The 23,279-nt window shown below is 35.5% G+C and overlaps 1 protein-coding gene across 2 annotated transcripts in view; it reads left to right on the top strand.

Moving 5' to 3' along the window:
* Positions 1-5,281, top strand: part of LOC142341039 (uncharacterized) — a 32,947-nt gene extending 27,666 nt beyond the window's left edge. For both annotated transcript variants that reach the window (XM_075391872.1, XM_075391874.1), the window contains one exon: positions 4,924-5,281. In XM_075391872.1, coding sequence (XP_075247987.1) covers positions 4,924-5,144 — 221 coding nt within the window. In that variant the 3' untranslated portion in view covers positions 5,145-5,281. The remainder of the gene's footprint in view (positions 1-4,923) is intronic.
* The last annotated feature ends 17,998 nt before the right edge of the window (positions 5,282-23,279 follow it).

Below are 23,279 nucleotides of genomic sequence, written 5' to 3'. Positions count from 1 at the left end.
GTCGTTCGTTTGATCATCCATTTGAGAGCAATACGCCCGACGTTAGTCGGTTATGTTTGATATTTTGCCAATAAGGCTCAAATGATCGAGCACGAGTTTTCAATAACAAAACAATTTTGTTTCATGTGATTTGACAAAACGTTGCAAATAATATTTTGTGAGAGGAAAATACTTTAAATTATCAATTTAAGTGGTAGAAATCATTTCTTTAGGAATCAAGCATAGTCATTTCAGAAGCACAAACTTCTGGGATTGTATCGTTATTCATTGGAAGCATCAATAAATAGACTCATAGACTCAGGTAAAACAAAGTTTTTGCAAGAAAATTGAGATTAAAATCACAACCCCAAACATGATGTACTATCTGTACTTGAAGCACAGAATTAGTTTTTATCTCTTTGTTTTAACTTTTTTTGTTAAAATTCCCGTATAATAGTTAAAAAAATCTATACGGAGAATAAACGATAGCGAGAAATCAGGTCGCTCTTCAACTTTAAAATTGAGATAAAGTTTATTGATATGATGTGATAGTGGCGTGATAGCCGAGAGGTAAGGTGTGTGGTTCACACGCCAATGATTGAGAGTTCAATCCCCTGCCTCCGTGAAGCTGTCTGTGTGAGGATGAGCTCTTACTTAACCATAGCTTCAGGTTGACCATAGCCTGACCAATGTTGGCTGCAATGATGGTACCACGTGAAAGTTTCAGACGCAAAAAAAGTGGCTATAGTCACAAAAAAAGAGCAATGCTGCTCATGAAAAGATCAGTCTGAAATGTGGGGAATAAGAAGAAAAAGGGCAGCTGAAAACAGGCTACTGTAGGCCTAATGCTGTTCCGCTGCGATTACGCGGAAACCACAATTATTTATTTATGTGGTCTCACTTTAATCCTGAAGCTGCAGTTCCCTCAGCCATTTAAAAAAAATTTCTTTTTATTTTAAATAAAAGTGTAGTAGCGGAAACGATTTCATTTTGTTTATTCGCAATTGAACGAAATCAGACTTTGCTTTGAAACAAGATTTTTTTAACTTAAATAAACATGAAATTCAGTATGACTTACCACGACAGTTCGATGGTTCGGCAGATTTTCAAAATGAATTCATTTATAATTGTCGAAAGTTAAGACATATATCAAGCATGTCACGATCATGCTTACTTCGACTCTTAAAATTTGTGACATTTTTTATTGATGTCTGGTGAAATTTGACCTCAAAGTTCATCAAAAAAATTCAAGCCAATTTGAACATTTTATATACATCAACCTGACTTACACAGTGCAGCAGACAAAGAATCATTCCGTGAACTCCCAGTCAATGACAGACCGAGAGAACGCTATTTTCTTTTAAATATACTAGTCTGCTATTTTTAAAATATAAGTCTACTATAGCGAAGTCTTTTTTATAAACTGTTCAGTCTAACTTATTTTCATATATCATGTATATACCATTGACTCCGGTAGTGTTACTAAATCAGTGAGTATTTACTATTTCTCAGAAGAGAGCACTGGGTACTTGAAGAAAATGCGTTCTATTTTACGTAGAAATAAGCTGCAAAAATTTTGTTTATGATAATTTTAGCTAAGCATAATAACAGAATGATCAATTAAGACCAGTTTGCACTTTTTTCGGTTTTTGGAGCGATTGGTACAAGTTCTGCTCTTAAATTTCGAAAAACACCTGCCAAACATAAAACTAGAGTTTCTGAGCCTTTCTTATGCTCTTTTTACTTTTGTCTTGATGTTGTGAGATAATGTTATCAACAAACGTTGCCTGCTGAATTAAACGTTTTCGATGAACTAACAAAACGGAAGAGTGTTTAATTGCTCTCAAATGAAGTTTGTAGCAATTATATTAGTCCCGTCGGTCTTTTTTAAAGCGAATTTTCGCTTGACCGATTTTTTGTCTGACGCTTTTGACTTCCCGTCCCCAAAAACGGGATAAGCAGGAATTAAGTGCTCTTAGAGCCTTTCAGCTCTGTTTGAGCTCAAACTGTTTTGGAGACTTACACTTATGGTGTGAAGGGCGTTTCTTATAGGTTGAAGACATCCCACCCTCACTGTTGACCCCCCACTATCCCCCCACACCGTTGCTGTCGCCCCCCACCCCACTGTTCCCCATCAGACGCCCAGTGCACCCCCCACCCCACCCGTGGCTACAAACCGATCGCTAAAAACACGCAATTTAATACTAATTTTCACAACTTTTTTAAAAAGTTTTGGTCATTTTATGAGTTGTTTCAGCTCTGGCTGTCAAAAAACCTCCTGTTTTACAATAGAATACTTTACAGTTTCAATTGGTAGTGAAATGTTTTCAACATTTTAACATCACGGATTTTAGCATTTTGACAAAACGTGCAAATTTTTTCAATTTTTTTCATTCAATTTTCATTATTCACGTTTTTCCAGACGCAGGGGCCAGAAACTTTTTCAAGGGTCTGATAATAAGTTACTGAAAAAAAGTTTATTTGCCATGTAATAGCTTTGAATTTTTTAACATGAAAAATTTAAGCAATTTTCTTGAAAAAATTTTTGTTTTGTTTTTTTTAGTTTTTTTTGTAAGTTTTTAGTTTTTTTTTGTAAATTTTTGGCCTTTTTTTAGGTTTTTCCAGTCTCTGGAGCCACCAAATTTCCTCCAGAATTTGATAATAGGTTATTGCATAGTTTCTGGTGGTAATGGAATGGTTTTGAACATTTTAACATCGCGAATTGCAGCAATATTTTTAAATAAAACTTGCATTTTTCAAATTATAAAACTTATTGTCATTATTTAAGTTTTCCGAGCCCCAGGATCGAGGAAGTCTCCTATAGCGTTTGACAATAGGGTGCTAAAATTTTTATTGGCCATGGAATGGTTTTCATTATTTTCTTATCACAATTTTTTTTATAAAACTTGCAATTTTTTCATCAAGTTATTCAAAATGTTTCATCAAGTTATTCAAAATGTTGTCACGAATTTGAGCATTTTTTGACCAAAACCTGCAAATTTTTCACTTTTGATAAAAAATTTTTTAATTTTTAGGGTTCTCCAACCTCAAGGGCCAGCGAACCTCCTTGTGGATTTGATTATAAGATACTGCATAGCTTCTAGATTTACTTGGATGTTTTCCAAAATTAATATCAACAGTTTTTAAAAATATTTGCAACTTTTTCATGTTTTTTTTGAATTTTTTTATCATTTTTTTCAGGCTCCAGGGTCCTAGTTCTCTTCCAAGGTTTGATGATAGGCTGTCGCATAGTGTCTCGAATTAATGGAATTGTTGTCAATATTTTAACTACTCCAGATTTAGCAGTTTGTTGATAAAGTTTTATTTTTTTTGTCATTTTTTAGGAAAATTTTTATCATGTTCCAAGTTTATGGACCTTATGAGCCAGTGAAACTATTTAAAACTTCGAATAGGGATAAGAGATATCCTCTTGAGACAATGCAATGGTTTTGATGATTTAAATATATTCAATTTTAGCAAGATTTTTTAAAATTTGTTTTTGTTTTCAATTACGATCATTACCAACGAAGCTTTTCAAGTCATGCAGATGAGCTAATTGACATAAATCCTTGATATAAAGAGTCCTAAACATTTTCATTGCGAAATCTGGAAGTTGTTCTAAAACATTTTGTACTATTTTGCAATTTTTTAAAATATCAGTTTTTTATTTGATTTAATTTTCTAAAAAGGCTAGAAAACTAAAAGTTGCATAGTCGAATCAAGCTAACGCTAGCCTCACTAAACTGTGGCTAGCTACTGAAAAAGACAACAACTCGCCGGTTGTTTGAGAGCAATTCGATCGACGTTAGTCGGTTATGTTTTATTACCTGTCGGCCAAATTTATCTTATCGTAAAAATTGAAGTTTATTTTCAGTGTTTTACTGGTTCGGTTATTCCGTAGTTAGGTAATTCGACTTCGCGCGCAGACAAAATTAGCTATCTCTTTTGAACCTTTAATGTTGTAAAATAAACTCAAATTTGGTCTGCCGTAACCTGGTTGAGATAGCGCTCGAAATTGCCTCTGATCAGACCGTCCCAGAAAAGTGGGACCTCTGATCAGACCGTCCCAATCCGACCGAAGTCACCTCTGATCAGACGAGTATGCGCTCGAAGATCATTTTGCGCTCGAAGTGTGGTCGAAGCCGCTTCTGATCAGACGAGTTCCAGACCGAAGTGACCCCTGATTAGACAAGTTTCAGACAATTGTCCAGACGAGTTTCAGACCATTGTCCAGACTAAAGTGCGCTCGGAATATTGTCCCAGACTAAAGTGGGGTCAAAATCACCTCTGATCAGACAAAAGTGCGCTCATAAATGCCTCTGTTTAGACTAAAGTACGTTCAAAATAGTCTGATCAGAGAATGATTTTGAACATGAACAAATCTCTCAATGTCGTTATAATATGTTCATTTCATCTATCATTTTTATCAATCTTATATTCAACTATCAAAAAACCAATCTTGAAAGTATTGTTAATGAAAGTAAATCGAAAAAAAGAATGATAAAAAATTACTGGGTATGCCATTTTTTTATGCTTTTAACTGAAAAAAAATGACAGCTCCGCATAAAAACATCTTGATCTACTTTGATTCAAAATCTTTTCTTGAGCGGACCGGCAGTTGTTATCAGCTGGACAACTTGATTCTGATCAAAGCCATCAGATTTTTAGATGAAGTTCCGATCAGAAAGCTGTTTATTGTTGACTCTTACCCGAGACAACAAAAGTCTGTAAGAAAACAAAAAAAACTTTGACACCTCGACCTGGGTAACATTGATCATAAACGATTTCAATGTAATCATACGAATCATTGATGATTCCCTGTCAATCATACAAAGATCTTACCAAGATGCAGCGTTTGACGTGTACGTCATCATTTATCATCCTTGTATGATTACTAAGAAGTGTGAAACTGGGAAGCCATCAATTTGAAGTCCCCTCTTTCAGTGATATTTGGTCTTCCCCCTGCGATCATCGTGACAGAACGTTGGCCGGTTCATCCGAGAGACGGCACCCTTGCTTGCTTCTGGATAGCCTGGGTTGTCTCCGTGGGATCAATGGTGTGTGCCATTCTCATACTTGTCATCAACCAGAACGGAGACTTAGAGGCCAAAAATCCACGAGGAGGAGGTGGTCAAAATAGAGGCGGTCCACCAAATAGACGTTAAACAGGCAGATAGAGGTCACTTCGTTCGAGATAGTAGTAAATATGCTCATTTCTTTCAAAAAAAAATAATGACAAAATTTAAAACTCGATTAAAACGCATTTCTGTATCAAGTTTCGGATCTGCTCTCTCTCTCTCTCTCCCTGCCTAATTTTTATAATGGAAAATTATCAAATCGGTGTAATTTTTAAAAGTTGACGACTATATTGAAGAGAATAGTGAGCCTTAGTCTAATCCTCGACCGACATATGAAACGCCCCAAGTCTATTTGGGTGGGGGGGGGGGGGGGGATTTAACATTGACTGTAAACGGTAGAGCTAAAAGTCTTGAGTTACAGTAGAGTAAAAGTATTTGCGTAGGCAATTTTGGTCAAGCATGGTCTTTTTTTTCACGAGTAGAGCAAAAGTATGGGTGATATAAAGAATTCACAAATGATAGTAGTTAGCAGTCTATTAGTCGATCGGATACCACTTTCGGAATGAAAAAAATGGCTAACTTAATAATATTAGAGACAAAATTCTATTTGCTTATACTGCGACATAAAACTGGGAATGGTTGGGTTTAGCAGATCCATTACGCTATAGGTACAATAATAGTTGATGATTGATTACATTTCAATTAATATTCAAAAAAAGCATATACATGCGATTAAATGATGATATGAGTACAGTAAATTAATTCTTATTTGACATATAATTTGTTCTATAATTTATTCTGAATGAAGCAAACTACAAACCGTTTTAAAAAGATGTTCCGAAAAAGCTTACGTTTTCCATATTTTTCAACAATTTCCGAACAGGTTGTGTGGCTCTCATGATGTCACTGAGGAAATTCATTCTTCAAGAACAGCGTGGGGGTATGAGATGTAAGTACGTACCAAAAAGTTAGAGGCGACGTGCAGACTCGCTTAAAACCACAATCTTTTCAAGTTATAAAATATGGCGCCGTATATACGAAACTTTAACATTCTTGAATCTGCATTTGTATAACAGGATAACCGGGGAGGTTTGATACCATCAAAAACGCCAAATGTGACACTCGAAAACGCCCAATTTTTTTGGAAAAATATTGGTGTTTCATGGTAACATCATGAAAGACTGTCCACTCATTCTGGTAATTTCATGTAAAATTTCTTTCTTATTTTGGTAACTTTTTGAAAAAATGCCCGTCTAGGCTGGCAATTTCCCAAAAAATTTCCGGCATATCCTGGTAATTTACTGATAAAATTGCAGTTTATCCTGGAAAAAACCTGGTTGTCCGGGTAATTTCATGAGACGCCCGGCTTCCCTGGTAATTTTCCAAAAACTTCCTGGTAATCTCTGTAACGATGTCAAGAAATTACCGTAAATTACATTGAAAGTTTTTCTTAGCAGCATTCCTGGTAATTGTGCTGCCGAGAAATTTGGGAAATTTATCGGCAAAATTACCGAGCAAATTCAATTATTACTCGGTACCTGGTTCTAGGTATTGTGGGCAAAAATTGGGCGTATACTCATGCATTTTCATTAAAGATCATCTTTGAGAGCAGCTTATAGTTTTGGATGAGAAATTATAACGGACAGTTAATTTAGACATAACGCTTGCAAGCGTCCTTTTCGCCCAAAATTAGTTTTTAAAAAAGAAACTTGAGAAGAGTGCTCCTTTAAACCACCAATTACATTCGCGGCTATAAACTGTACCTTGTAAATAAAAACTGTGTCATCTTATTGTGCCTTAAGTTAATGTAAAGATCTGAACGTTGTAAAAAAACATTGATCACTGCGAGTTATACTAATTTCAAAGCGGAATAATGTGATAAAGACGAAATATCAGGGATAATGTTTTCATAGTAAGATATGAATTTTTCATAATTTAGGTGACAACACTTCTCCTTGAGTTATGTAGGCCACTATAAACAACGGTTTTATAAATATAATTCGTAACATATTTAATGCAGTAGTTAAGAAAAAATATATTTTTCATATTTTGGATGCTTCTCGATTTTCAGTCTATACAACAAACGCTGCTGTGAGAACCCGTTTTGGTTGCTTTTGTAGCCCATAGATGTAAAAAAAAATACGAAGAGCACCAAATTGACAGAACAAAATTGCCCTCATGACTGTAAAATAATTTTTTGCAAAAATAGAATTGGACCCTAGTAGACAATGAAACAGGACCCAACTATTGAGCTGAACTTTCTCTATCTTACAACATACGAACAATAACTCTTGTTTTTAAATAAATTGGCCATTATTGGTGTCCAATTTTAGTTATAAAATAAACCGATGTTTTATCGTTGCTAATTTATCCCTTTTTAAAATTTTTTTGACCTCTTCTTCATGTCAGACCTTTGGATTTGCATGCTGACTGTATTTTACGATTTTTTTGCAGTACTCGAAACAAGATTGCATCTTTTCACTACTACTGATTTGCCAACTGAATTTGAAAGGCCATGGATTATCTGTTTACAATTAGTCTCAAAAAAACGTCTTGTTTTCTTTTTGATATTTTCAAAATACGCCAGCGTATGCAAGAGGAACATCTAAAATTAGATTTTAACTGTCTCCGAAAATCAGATGCCGATAACTTCCAAGTAAACCTGTTGAAGAGTTGTCGTGCAAAAACTGGAATCGACTGACTCGGAATTTATTTAAAAGGAAGAGATATTCTGCCTCTTGAATATGAAATTTTCTAAATTGTAGCCATACTCGCACAAAATTTACTGAACCTTAGTGCCATAATAAATCAGTGCTGAAACCTTGGATTCCTATTTTATATCCTCGGCCCAGTACTATCAGCGTATCATAAGGGTATCTTCCAAATCATGATGTGCAGTATACGTCCCATTGATGTTTTTTCTAAAAATAGACTGAGCACATTAGGGATTGATTCCAATAATGTTCATATGAAAATCAAGACAAATTGTGAAAATTTCAAACAAAGTTTTTGAAATTTTGGAAGATGCAATTTTTGAGCATGAAGATGACTTACAACATTAAAACCATGCAAGAAAGGTATTAAAGTTATCAAAAAACCCAAAACCAGTTCGTACACGCTGCGTGCCTGGAACATGACAAATTTGCACCAAAATAACAGATTCTTGTAGTTTTTAGATCTGACTGCCAGTTTGGTACAGCAGAACAACTTGTCTGCGAACAAAAATTTGGGATATTGCTACAAGAGTCCTCTAGCAATAAAGAGCAAAGACTTTAGTGAAAGTCCGCGATATCATTTTCAGCCAAATTATGGTGGTTATATGCATATGAGTGCACTTATTTTGTCTGCATTTGAGGAATTTTTAGCAAAGTCGTAAAAGTCTTGCATTCACATGGCAATTTTTGCGTCTATCATTTTTCTTAATTGAAATTGATGCCTGTTTCTTTTTGTAAAAAACCTCAGCATTGTGGCCCAAATATGGCATTAAAAGCAGTTTTTTTGACGCTATTTTTAGACGTTCTCTGCATTGTGAATAGCCTTTTCAGATTGTACTTTTATTGTGCTGCAGTCTAAATTCAGACATTTTTTCTGTTCAGAATTTTGTCATGAATTTGATGAAGAATTGAAAAACTATGGTTCAGTGCTGATTTTGTGTGTGAGTCCAGTCCGGGGAATTACAAAATTTCCCAGGCTCCATTTGCTTTTTAACCATTTTAATGCCTTTTTCAGCGTAATTGCGTCATCCCTTAAGACCACAGCTGATTAAAAAAAGATGAATTTCGGTTGAACTGTTGACCAAGCAAACCTAAATTGTACAATAGAAAATGCCATCGTAATCCAGTAAAGTTAACATACATATTTTTTGCTGTTCAAGAATTATTGCCGCTATGGAACAGCAAGACTGTATAATGAGGAAGCTATTGCTGCTTTCAAGTCACCTTAGGAGCAATAAAGTCTTAGCCAACTAGAATTAATAGGCCTACTTTTATCAATCGATTACTTTCAAAAATATCTGAATGGTAATTCAATTACAGTAATCCAAGATCACCATGCACTACTTAAAATCTTAACAACATGTTGAAAAATATCTCAGAATAAACGGCGAACTTGTTGCGTCGATTGGCTCTCGTAATATGATTCTACCGTCCCAAAACTCTCTTGGTGGGAATGTGCGTCCGCTCGATTATATAAGTACACATCTAACTCTAGAAGCTGAACAGACATAGGTTTAGGACGAGGAATTTGTTGTTGCGATTACTATTATATATTATTCATCAGAAAGAAAACCATTCAAGAAAATAAAAATTTACAATCTCAGTTTATCAAAACTTCGCCGCAAATTAGTACCTCGATTATTAGGTACCAAACATTCCCAGGTTGAGGTGCCATCCGGAAGTGACCTCTGATCAGACCAAGTCCAACGCACACGGTGTGTTCCCAGACCAAAATTACAGGGTCTGGGATTTGGTTCCAGGGCACAATAGTATGATCAGAGGTCACTTCGGTCTGGGGATGGTATGATCAGAGGTCACTTCGGTCTGGGGATGGTATGATCAGAGGTCACTTCGGTCTGGGGATGGTATGATCAGAGGTCACTTTGGTCTGGGGATGGTATGATCAGAAGTCACTTCAGGATGGGAATGGTCTGATCAGAGGCGGATTCAAGCGCACATTAGTCTGATCAGAGACCATTCCGAGCGGAATTTTTTTTTGATTTTTTGTTTTTTTTACAGAGAGATGTCGGCTCTGTCAAAAGGCAACAAAAAGCAGCATTCTGATCACATACACATCTAGAGTCTGATGTCTTTGATCAGAACCAAAGGGTCCAACTGATTGAACATGTCAGTCCCCTTACAAGAAAACTTTGTTTAACTGTAGAATACGAAGTTTTATATGGAAAACTGTCTAAATTTATCCATTGAGTTGGAAATATGCACTAATGTATACTAAATAATTTTTTACTCAGCAGTTGGGTTATCTTTTCTTTAGTAATAATACTTTTAGAATGGTCTTTTTTTAGATGAATATAATAATGCAAACATCATTTTGGATGAAATGATTATATTATATCAAAATTCGTGCGCACAATAGTCTGATCAGGAGTAACTTTTGAGCGCACAATAGGCTGATCAGAAGTGATTTTGAGCGCACAATCGTCTGGACAATGGTCTGATTATGGTCTGATCAGAGGTCCTTTCCGTCTGGGAAGGTCTGATCAGAGACAGTTTCGAGCGCACTTAGAGCGCACACGGTGTTTCGAGCGCACTTTAGTCTGATCAGAGGATACTTTGGCCTGGGAGGGTCTGATCAGAGGTAACGTTCGTCTGGCACGGTCTGATCAGGGGTCACTTCCGGATGCCACCTCAACCTGGGTTGTAACATTCCATTAGTACTTCACTACCGTAAAATCTCCTTTTCTCTTCTTGCATTCGTTGACTATGAGAATTACAGCGAAAAATTTATTCAATTCAATGGGTTAACCAAATAGGCACGCGTGTAGCCGAATACCTCTTTCAATTTAGATTCCATCTGGTGCCAACACTTAAAAAACAATAAAATCAAATGAACGTCAGAACCCGCATGTCATCATTTTTTTGGCCCAAATCAACTCCAGAAATCATTCCTTTCCCTCTCTTCAAGTATGAATAAAATGTCTAGGAGTACATCCAGCATTGCACGCTATCGCAGTTTCCAGGAGACCAAAAACTCACTCACGATCACAAAATAATTGTTGAGGATCCCACTAGGCAGACTCCTCCATCCACTGCTACCTTGCCGCATTCGCCAGGCGGCTCTTTTTTTACATCTACTCTGCAACAGACTTCAGTCAAGAAATTGATATCTTGAAAATTTTGCAGGCCACATCCCGTATCGATGTACGTCAGGGACGCGGTACTCAATGAGGAGCTCATTTCAATCTGACAACAAACGAGGCAAAAACTAAAATAGCTCAATCTCTATGTCCTCTCTTTTTGGAGGGACCTGAGCATCAAAGGGGTTTGTGTCTTTTGTTGAAAATGCCGCTCTACTGATGATTTTACGAGAATCTTTTCTGGAAGATATACATAGCAGACGTCCGGAAAGCTGGAGAATCCTACGTCTCGTTTAATACGCTTGGTGGCCGTATATGCACTGCGAAATTTGGTTCGATCTCTGGAGAGCCCGGCTTGTATGACGACTGGCCAGAAATTAAAGCCATTGCCTCCGGCGAGTCAATTCATTCTATTTAGGCCATATGAAATTTACGCTGATACAAATCAAGAAAAACAGATCAGTTTTGTTCGATCAATAATCGAGCAAAATCATAAGAAAGTCTTCTTCTATGTATTTATTCTTTTTAAAAATTTCATGGACGAAGTATTCAAAAAATTTGATTGGGCCCAACGTAAAAAAATTAATGGATGAAAAGATTTAAAATCACTGTCTCTCTCATTTAGATTAGATCATGCAAAGCGTCTAATTAGTACAAAATTGCAAAATTTTGCTAAATATTACTTTTGAATTAGTTTAGCCTAATTGCGGCGATAAACTTATTGAATGGTCTCCAAGTGCACCCAGAAGGCTATTTAATTCTGTTTCAGCTCTAGATTGTTGTTATCTACTGTGGTATCAGAGGCCGGACGTTATTGGGTGGCCCCATTTGCAGTGGATTTCAGATTCTGGCAGAAGAGTTTATACGAGATTTTTCTAAGATTCCATATTTACTATCAAGCATTTGGCGAGAGAGTTGTCCAAATCTGCTTGATTGTTTTTCTACATTTTTGGCCATCCAAACTGTTTTTTTAGTCAAATGTTTGGTGTGAGTGTTCTCCACATTTAATTGACTAATTAGTTTAGGCCCATAGCGGCCACTTCCCTTAGTCCCCCGTTTATACCAACTTACAATGATGCCCTCAACACCTCCGCCACCGCCCGAACCCCTCTGCAATATTTGTAACGAGCACTGCAATGTACAAGTGAGTGCATTTTGTGTCAAATCTAAGAAAATATTTGTTCACTTTGGTTGGTTGGGAACTACAAGTACCGCAAATATCAAGGGAAATATCAAAAACTCACTCACGATTACAAAATATTTGTTGAGGATCCCACTAAGCAGAGTCCTCCATCTACTGCTGCCTTGCCGCGTTCGCCAGACGGCTCTTTTTTACATCTACTCTGCAACAGACGTCAGTCAAGAAATTGATATCTTGAAAATTCTGTAGGCCACATCCCTTATCGATGTACGTCAGGGACGCGGTACTCAATGAGGAGCTCATTTCAATCTGACAACGAACGAGGCAAAAACTAAAATAGCTCAATCGCTATATCATCTCTTTTTGGAGGGACCTGAGCATCAAAGGGGTTTGTGTCATTTGTTTTTGTTGAAAATGCAACCCTACTGATGATATTACGAGAGTCTTTTCCAGAAGATATACATAGCAAGCATCCGGAAAGCTGGATAATCTACGTCTCGTTTAATACGCTTGGCGGCCGTATATGCACTGCAAATTTTGGTTCGATCTCTGGAGAGCCCGGCTTGTATGACGACTGGCCAGAAATTAAAACCAGTGTCTCCGGCGAGTCAATTCATTCTACTTAGGCCATATGAAATTTACGTTGCTACCAATAAAAAAAAATCAGTTTTGTTCGATCAATATTCCAGGAAAATCATAAGAAAGTCTTCTTCTATGTATTTTTTCTTTTTAAAAATTTCTCGGACGAAGTATTCAAAAAAATTGATTGGGCACAACGTAAAAAAATTAATGGATGAAAATATTTAAAATCACTGTATCTCTAGATCAGTTAGGTTAGATCATGCAAAGCGTCTAATTAGTAGAAAATTTCAAAAATTTTGCAAAAATTTACCTTTGAAATAATTTAGCCTAATTGCGGCGGTAATCTTATTAAATAGTCTCCAAGTGCACCCAGATGTCTATTCATTTCTGTTTCAGCTCTTGATTGTTGTTATTTACTGTGGTATCAGAGGCCGGACGTTCTTGGTTGGCCCCATTTGCAGTGGGATTCAAATTTTGGCGAAAGAGCTTATACGAGATTTTGCTAAGATTCCATATTTAGTATCAAGCATTTGGCGAGAGAGTTGTCCACATCTGCTTGATTGTTTCCCTACATTTGTGGCCATCCAAACTATTTTTCTTAGTCAAATGTTTGGTGTTAGTAATCTCCACATTTAATTGACTAATTAGTTTAGGCCCTAGCGGCCACTTCCCTTAGTCCCGCGTTTATACCAACTTACAATGATGCCCTCAACACCGCCTCCGCCGCCTGAACCTCTCTGCAAAAGTTGTAACGAGCACTGCAACGTACAAGTAAGTGCATTTTGAGACAAATCTAAGAAAACATATGTTCACTTTGGTTGGTTGGGAAATTCAATTACCGAAAATATCAAGGGAAAGATCTACTGGTCAAGTGCTGCTTGTGCTCCTACCTTTACTGCAGAATTATCTGCGCAGGACAGAATTACGGCTGTTGCGAAAAAGTTCGACAATGCTACGCAATGAGATAGCGTTGATAACGAAACCGGAATTCCTTTTTTCTAAAAGCTTCAATAAGTGGACCCGACAGGAATCAAAATGACAGCTCATCCAGTTATCACAGTTCGATGGTAAACAAAAAAAAGGACGGATGAATTTGAATTTGAAACTGTTCAGAGAAAAGTATGACCAACTAAGGAGGTAAAATGGAAACGAACACCAATTAGTCATGTATGGTGTCAAAACCCCCCAAAGCGTCGTCATATAGGTCGAATGAGTCAGATTATAAAAGCGTAAAAAATGGAGGAATACTGTGTAGAAAACAACGTTGAACTACTTCTTTTTCGCCAAATTTCGAAATCAGAAGCTCACCCGAAAGCTTTCCATTGTGTATTTAAGTTTAATGAGGAGAAAGATGAGTTATTTGATTTCTGGCCTGAAAACGTTACAGTCTCAAGATTTTTACAGAAGGAAGCTGCCCGTCATTGTCTATATTAAAGTGGATCAAAATTGACTGCTAGCCAGTCCTCCATTAAATTAAAGATCAACGAAACAAAGATCTACAGAGCTAAAAAATTTTTTGCATATTATACGCTCTGTCAGGAACAAAACGAAAGATGTAAATGGCTTCTTGAAAGTAAATGAATTTAGTTTGGGATTTTATAGAATCATGGATTACGATCAGCTCAGAAGACGATTGGATTCTAAAGCAGTATTGTCTCCCGCGACTTTTTTCTATAGTGCGCCAAGGGTTATTGAAAGAGGATTTGGAACTTGCCCCCTTTACAAACATAATCTTCATTTAAAAACTTTTCAAATGTTTGCCTCTGAATATTTTGAAGTCTGTTATGCCTCTACAACTGATGGGACTACCAGTTATGTGATAATCGCTGTTTATTGATCACCCGGATTAAATGTTGAATCTTTCATTGATCACTTTACTATTCTTTTTGAAGACAAAAGTACAATTCGACAAGATTGTTCTCCTGGGTGACTTAAACATTTCACTGATTGTAAATAACGATGCATCAAAATTGTGGAATTCATTTTTTCGTAGATTTTGGCCTGACTTGGTTTAACTGCAAGAAATTGCATAGAAGTGGGATTCTTTTCCATGTTATAGCGTCAAACAATATTTCAACTAATGTTAAAACAAATAGCTACTTCACCTCTTCGGAGCAATCGTTTATTTGCTTCTCACTCATCAATCCGAAACAACGCAAATCTCAACAGCAGTTGATGTATAGACAGCTAAAGAAGTTTAACTCTAAGCTATCGAAGTTGTGCCTGAAGTTTGATGCTGCCTTAAGTTTTGATGAAGCACGGCATATGTATCTAAAGTTTGAGGAAATTTTTTTGGATTCCGTTCTACCACTTGAATTAAAAACATTTACTAAATATCAATGCTCATGTTTTGACGACAAGCTTTTGAGTTTGAAACCAAAGAATGTATGGTGTCAAAAACCCCCAAAGCGTCGTCATTTACATATAGGTCGAATGAGTCAGATTATAGCAGCATAAGAAATGGAGGACTACTGTGTAGAAAACAACGTTGAACTACTTCTTGTTCGCGAAATTTCGAAATCAGAAGCTCACCCGAAAATTTTCTTTTGTGTATTTAAGTTTAATCAGGAGAAAGATGAGTTATTTGATTTCTGGCCTGAAAACGTTACAGTCTCAAGATTTTTACATGAAGGAAGCTGCCCGTGATTGTCTAAATTAAAGTGGATCAAAATTGACTGCTAGCCAGTCCTCCATTAAATTAAAGATCGACGAAACAAAGACCTACAGAGCTAAAAATTTTTCTGCATAATATACGCTCTGTCAGGAACAAAACGAAAGATGTAAATGGCTTCTTGAAAGTAAATGAATTTAGTTTGGGAGTTTATAGAATCATGGATTACGATCAACTGAGAAGACGATTGGATTCTAAAGCAGTATTGTCTCCCGCGACTTTTTTCTATAGTGCGCCAAGGGTTATTGAAAGAGGATTTGGAACTTGCCCCCTTTACAAACAAAATCTTCATTTAAAAACTTTTCAAATGTTTGCCTCTGAATGTTTTGAAGGCTGTTATGCCTCTTCAACTGATGGGACTACCAGTTTTGTGATAATCGCTGTTTATTGATCACCCGGATTAAATGTTGAAACTTTCATTGATCACTTTACTATTCTTTTTGAAGACAAAAGTACAATTCGACAAGATTGTTCTCCTGGGTGACTTAAACATTTCACTGATTGTAAATAACGATGCATCAAAATTGTGGAATTCATTTTTTCGTAGATTTTGGCCTGACTTTGTTTAACTGCAAGAAATTGCATAGAAGTGGGATTCTTTTCCATGTTATAGCGTCAAACAATATTTCAACTAATGTTAAAACAAATAGCTACTTCACCTCTTCGGAGCAATCCTTTATTTGCTTCTCACTCATCAATCCGAAACAACGCAAATCTCAACAGCAGTTGATGTATAGACAGCTAAAGAAGTTTAACTCTAAGCTATCGAAGTTGTGCCTGAAGTTTGATGCTGCCTTAAGTTTTGATGAAGCACGGCATATGTATCTAAAGTTTGAGGAAATTTTTTTGGATTCCGTTCTACCACTTGAATTAAAAACATTTACTAAATATCAATGCTCATGTTTTGGCGACAATTTTGAGTTTGAAACCACAGAAGAGAAAAGCAAAGCGTATATATAGAAAACTGATAACATCGGTACTAAAGTCAGAAAATTAAAATGTTACCCATATGTTTTTTTGAAAAATTCCTAGAGAAACTTAGATTATACATTAAAAATGCGTTAATTGAAAATTGTTGCCGTAAAAGTTTGCCATTTTAATATTGCTTCTTGGTCAAGATGTAGAACAGCACCCAAAACCTGAAAACAAAAAAGAGCTTGCAAGCGACTTCAACGAGTTGATTATATCTAAATTGAAAAGTACTTTTGCATCAATTATCACCGCAAAAGGCCCTGAAATTCTGAAAAAAGAAGTTAACTCAAGCAATTGCTTCACGGAGTTGTTGATAATTCAGTTTAGAGATTTGATTTTGGCGTCGTCAAACAGTACATCTACACTGGACATCATTCCGACACCCTTTCTCGACCTTCTGAATTTTTTTTCTTTTGCTGAAGGCGGGTTGTTTCCCCGAGTCCTTTAAAATGGCCATTGTTAAGCCTCATTTGAAGAAAGCAAATTCTGAAGATGAAGATTTTTCAAATAGTCGACCTATCTCAAACCTAAAATAGATTTCATATCTGTTAGAACGGGTAGCTTTTATGCAAATGCGGGAACACCTTGAAAAAAATAGTCTCTTTAGTAAATACCAAAGTGCCTACCGGAAGTTTCTTCTACAGAAACAGCCCTCGTTAAGTTGACGAATGATTTGATCCTCAATTTAGATAGGACAAAAAGCACTTTCTATATTAGACTTGATCTATCAGCTGCCTTTGACACTCTCGATCATGAATTACTTCTTTCAATTCTTGAAACAAGTTTGAGTTTCAAAGATAAAGTGCTCAGCTTTCTATCAAGTTATCTGAGTTGTAGATCTCAAAAAAAGTTGATTGATTGTGAACATTCGATGCTAAGAACTATAAAAACGGGTGTTCATCAAGGATCTGGTCTAGGATCCGTTCTTTTCTCAAGGCATCTTTTTCCTCTGGAAGTTCTATTTGAACGTCTTGATGTCAATTATAATCTTTATGCCAATGACACTGTTATCTATTTTGTTTGACATGCTTCGATAACTATGGGGGCTTTTTGATTTGATACTTACAACTCTGCAAAAGTGGTTCAGTGGTGCTAAGCTCCGATTAAACTCAATTAAATGTGAGTACATGTTTATTAGCAGAAAGAATAATTTATATATCAATATCGAACTTCCGGCAGACGCCAATTTTTCTAAAAATGTTACTTTGTTGGGCTTCAACTTAGATTTCAGACTTCCATATACGAAAGAAGTTAGTTCGGTGTGTCGTAGATGTTATTATTTCCTGCGAAAAATTATTCCATCAGAGTTACAGTCGACAGAATGTCGTTGATCAAGTTAGTTCTGGTAATATTCTCTTCGCGACTGCTATGGACTACCTGTGTATATTATACAGAAATTACAGCGTATAATGAACTCAGCATGTCGTCTTATTTGTAGGCTGTTACCTGGCTCATCAACAGCAAATTTTATCAAAGAGCTTTAGTGCCAAAGAAACAACGTGTCTTCTACAAAATTCTATTCTTTGGTCACTGTTGTGTTCACCATCCGTGGAAAATTCCGATTTATCTTGGCGCATTAGTTTTCCGAAATGATAAGGTGACTAGATGCCAATATGCGAACAATTTGAAGGTTTCTAATGTCACGACTGCATTTGGGTGAAGATCATTCAGTTTTGCTGTTCCTTTTTGAATGGAATAACATGCCTTTTGAAATGGAACTAATACCTCATGAGTTTGATTATCGGAAAAAACTGAAAACTTTTTAAATTAATATTTGACTTTGAAAGCACTTTTAGGTTTGTAAATGGATCGTAAACTATAATTAAAACCTTTAATAATAAGCACCTGCAATTGACCAAAAAGCGTTTGGTTTAGTTGAATTATTACCCCAAACAAAAAAGATCTTCATTAAAAAAATGAATGCACAGCGTGTAAGGTCAATCAGTCTTTCCTGTAATTGTTTTATATTTTCGAATGAGTAGACAGTGCACAACACGGATTTCGCACGCGTTTCGAAGCACACTAAGGTAGAAAACACCACTAAGCAAAAACAGATCTTAAACTAAAGTATCTACACTGTCTTTTGAAAAAATTGTCTTTTGATAGAATCACGGTTTGCGTTGATACTCTCAATTCCGAATCCCTGTTGAAAGATGAACATCGACGTGATACACAAGTAAAAAAAACATTACGTTGTCTTGTTGCGCTGCAGCACAACGAGATATGGAGTCAAGAATCGAGTTTCATTCCCCAAAAACGACCATATGGAATCTTTCTTTCGTTCGAAACCGACGACACCGAACACGCCAAACATACCGAACCTTTCTCATATTTGAAACCGAAGATAATGAATATTTAATACAAATTTTTTGTCGATTTTGTTCGGTGTTTTCATCTAGGTTTGCAACACCCGAAAAGGAGGACCAATTTCTTTAGCAGAACGGGCAATTCAGATGTAATTTGCGGGAAAGATTAATGCAAACGAATGCTCCAAGGAATACTTGGAAAGTTGGTATACAGTTCTCCCAACGACGTTCACAATCACGAAACAATCTCCAACAAGTCTTGTGTTTCATGAACCCGGAAAAGCAAATATTGTAGTGAATATGTCCGATATGGCAATGTTTGGAACTCGCGAAGAAAAAATTCTCCCTAGTCATTATACGCCTTTGGAGAGATATTTCAATTATGGACAAAACAGTATATGCAAAAATCTTGTTTCAGAGCTGCAAAGCAAATGGGATGGTGAAAAAAAATAATGAAACAAGCAAAAGTGCCATGAGAGAGTGCTGTTTCATCCAACCAATCAGATCTTTCAAGACCTCTTAAGGGGCGATTCCCAATGAGACCAGAATATTGCCCCCTCCAGTCGCATCTTTAGTAACAATTCCACGTTCATCAACCGCCACAACTTTATCTGAAAAATCATGTGAACCATAACCAATGCCATCAATTGAATCATAAATTCCAAAAACACAATAAGCTCTACTTCACGAAAACAAAAAGCTGCAGAACTTAAAACTCACAATTGCATAGGCACAGTCAATTTATTGAGCTTTATCGTCGATCTTAAACAGACTTAGTCACAAGCTCTAGAGTTTATTTCGGCGAAATCAAATACGTAATCTTGAGCTACATTTTGATAACAGGAAAGCACTGCCCTATATTTGGTTTTAAGACAAAGACTTACTGGTTTCTCAAACGTAGTAAATTGCTGATATTTTTAATAAGCAGTTTGCTAAATGCTTTATTTGAATTTCTGAACTTGATTTGGAAAATCCGTTCCAGATGAAATTTGTATCTAAATGCCGTATCGAACAAAATTTTGTTTTTTTTGCATGTAAAAAGTGGGAAGTAACTCGAAAAGATGAACGTCAATAAAGATAAGGGCATAACACATTAATTTTGAGCAATTATAAGCACATAGTAATCGCAATTTTTTTCAGCCCTAATAAAAAAAGGAATTGTCTGGGCTTTTGTATCCAAATTATGATTTTTTTCTATTTTATCTTTTTAACATTTTAGCTAGCTATAAAAACAAAATATTGGCCCCAACTAGTCAATGTTTCATGGATGAGATAATAATTAGTTGCCAAATTTTACGTTTGATTGGGATATTTAAGTTTTTTAATCGCTCCGAAATGAAGTCAGTCTTATTTGTTGCTCTTAGTCTTCTTTAAGCTGTTTTTTACTGTCTAGATTTTTTGATTTTAAATGTTTTTGATTGACCTTGTTTTCAAAAAAAAAATTGAGCATCACACCTTCACTTTTTTGTCGTGTTCTTTTGTTTTTATATGAAATCTAAAGACAATTAACCTAACTGTCGACAGTTTACTAAAAAACCTCACATGGCAAGTGTCGCAATTGGATTTATAAATTTAAGTTTTTGTTATATTTCATAAGTCGCGTTAAAAAATTATCTTAAATAACTTAGGTATAAGCCCTTCTGCTGAAACAGGTTTTTATCTGATAGTCGCCTGTCGGATGTTTGGCAGCAAATCATCCAATTTTTGATTAGTAGTATAATTTTTTTTTCGGCTATGCTAAAAGTTTTTAAACCAGAGCTCAAGGACAACAGGAACGACCATTTTCAATATTAACGACGTAACGTGTCAACAAAATTATTGACCATTTAAAACAGAAAATATCATTGATTTCCTATATTATTCAAATACTACTGACTAAACAGGCAAACAATTTTGGGTTTCAATTTCAATCATAGCGAATCATTTATCCAGTGAGATTATGAACCTTTTCAATTTTAACGTGTTAAAAAAGATATTAACCATTTAAAGCAGAATATATCAATGATTTCTGACATTATCCAACTACTACTGACTAAACAATCTTAAATTTTTCGGTTTCAAATTCAATCTTAAATTCAATCTTAAATTTTTCGGTTTCAAATTCAATCTTAAATTCAATCGGTTTCAAATTCAATCTCCTAATAAAAAAAAGGAATTGTCTGGGCTTTTGTATCAAAATTATGATTTTTTTTTCTATTTTATATTTTTAACATTTTAGCTAGCTATAAAAACAAAATATTGGCCCCAACTAGTCAATGTTTCATGGATGAGATAATAATTAGTTGCCAAATTTTACGTTTGATTGGGATATTTAAGTTTTTTAATCGCTCCGAAATGAAGTCAGTCTTATTTGTTGCTCTTAGTCTTCTTTAAGCTGTTTTTTACTGTCTAGATTTTTTGATTTTAAATGTTTTTGATTGACCTTGTTTTCAAAAAAAAAATTGAGCATCACACCTTCACTTTTTTGTCGTGTTCTTTTGTTTTTATATGAAATCTAAAGACAATTAACCTAACTGTCGACAGTTTACTAAAAAACCTCACATGGCAAGTGTCGCAATTGGATTTATAAATTTAAGTTTTTGTTATGTTTCATAAGTCGCGTTAAAAAATTATCTTAAATAACTAGGTATAAGCCCTTCTGCTGAAACAGTTTTTTATCTGATAGTCGCCTGTCGGATGTTTGGCAGCAAATCATCCAATTTTTGATCAGTAGTATAATAATTTTTTTTCGGCTATGCTAAAAGTTTTTAAGCCAGAGCTCAAGGACAACAGGAACGACCCTTTTCAGTATTAACGATGTAACGTGTCAACAAAATTATTGACCTTTTAAAACAGAAAATATCATTGATTTCCTATATTATTCAACTACTACTGACTAAACAGGCAAACAATTTTGGGTTTCAATTTCAGTCATAGCGAATCATTTATCCAGTGAGATTATGAACCTTTTCAATGTTAACGTGTTAAAAAAGATATTAACCATTTAAAGCAGAATATATCAATGATTTCTGACATTATCCAACTACTACTGACTAAACAATCTTAAATTTTTTGGTTTCAAATTCAATCTTACCGAATACTCTATCTGTTCAGGTAACGAACGTTCTCGTGGTTCTTGATAAGAAAAGCATGATCGTAAAACTTGATTGTAAAACTTGAAAAATCTTGCCAAGAAACTGAAATACCAACTTATCTGGGTGAATCTGGATAAGATAAGGGCTAACCAAGACAAACCAAGACAATTTCATGACAACGCTTGACAAAATCTTGACAAATCTAGCCAGCACTTTTTATTTTTTCTGGTTGCTGCTCAATGCTTCTTGTCTCCAGAAAGGAAAACCGAAATCTCCTCTGAACTCAAAGTGCAAAATCGGTGTAACGGGGATCAGTGGCAATCTTCAGCCTTAAAACCAATTATTTACTACAATTGAAAATGTAACCCAAAAAACCAAAAAATCGCAGTAGACGTTATAAACTGTTGCGAAAGATTTAATTTTTTGATTCAGCCTCAGATTACTTTGCTTCAATTCAGTCTCAACTTCTTTTTCTCGGTAAAAAAATTGAGAAATTATTTCAATAGTGAAGTGCTAAATTCTCAAATAATAGGGCATCAAGTGTTCCTCGGCCAGGTATTTGGCGCGATTTAATTACGGAGCAGCAACATATCGAAGGGTTAGAATGATTTATGTAGAAATGTTTATGAGTTTCATCTGCATTCTACTTATGTTTCTACTTTGAGTTAACAAGTTTTCACTCGATTTAAAAGTTTCTAAAGAATTAACTTTTTCTCTATCTGTTCTCACAACAATTAACGTAACTTGAAACTAAAATTACGCAATAAATCTCATTTCCAAAACGGCATCGAAAAAGTTTAAAAAACTATACTAGACGAAATCAAGTTTTGCGTGTTTAGTACTGTACTTGCTACAAAAGCTTAGTTGCTCCTGAACAAGATATTTGAAACTTTTTTCAGTAATGTTTGAATGTGATGTTGATTAATTTTTTAGATTTTTTTTGAGGATTTCTTGAGAAGTTAATGGGGGCCTTCTAGGTGGCGGTCCTGTATAAGGTGTGTATTATGTACATATCTAACTTGCATCCGCTTAAAAATTTTAATGGAAAAGGAAGGCTCAATTGTTGGCTAATAAACTAGCGGGAGCTGAGTTTTTCAACAATTCCCAATGTTTCTTGATAAATCTTGATAATTATGCTAAAATCAAATGAATTTGTGCTAAAGCAAATATATGATACCCATGCAAAGATCTTACAATTCCGTACAAATCTTGATGTCTTCATGGTAAGTGCCATGTCAAGATCTTGGCAAGATTTACTATATTTTAGTTTGTTTCTTATTAAGGTGTGTCAAGTTTCGGTTCTTTGGTTAAGCATGCAGTGACATTCCTGCACGTTTTGTGTTGGGCCTTTCCGACTAGGGTCGTAAGTTTGTGGGCGATTTAGCGGTGAAATAAAATGATCGAGTTCCTTAATAAAAAATAATAGATTTTATGCGTTTATGAGATAGTTCTCGGCGTTATAGCCAGACACCAGACTCAAAACTGAAATAAGTTCAGCTAAAACGTCATTCGAGGATCTGATGATAATGGTCACCTATCTATTATTGCCGTGTGGGGGCCTTTAAGTTCATGTTGCGTCTCGACTATAATGGGAAAGAAATGGCAAAATTAATATTATGATTATGCAATAAAACCCTAACAAATTCAAATCCGGCATGGTGAAC

Source organism: Convolutriloba macropyga, chromosome 6 (genome assembly GCF_964194025.1).
Source record: "Convolutriloba macropyga chromosome 6, txConMacr16.3, whole genome shotgun sequence".
Lineage (NCBI taxonomy): Eukaryota > Metazoa > Xenacoelomorpha > Acoela > Convolutidae > Convolutriloba > Convolutriloba macropyga.
This window is presented reverse-complemented; position numbering and strand designations above follow the sequence as displayed.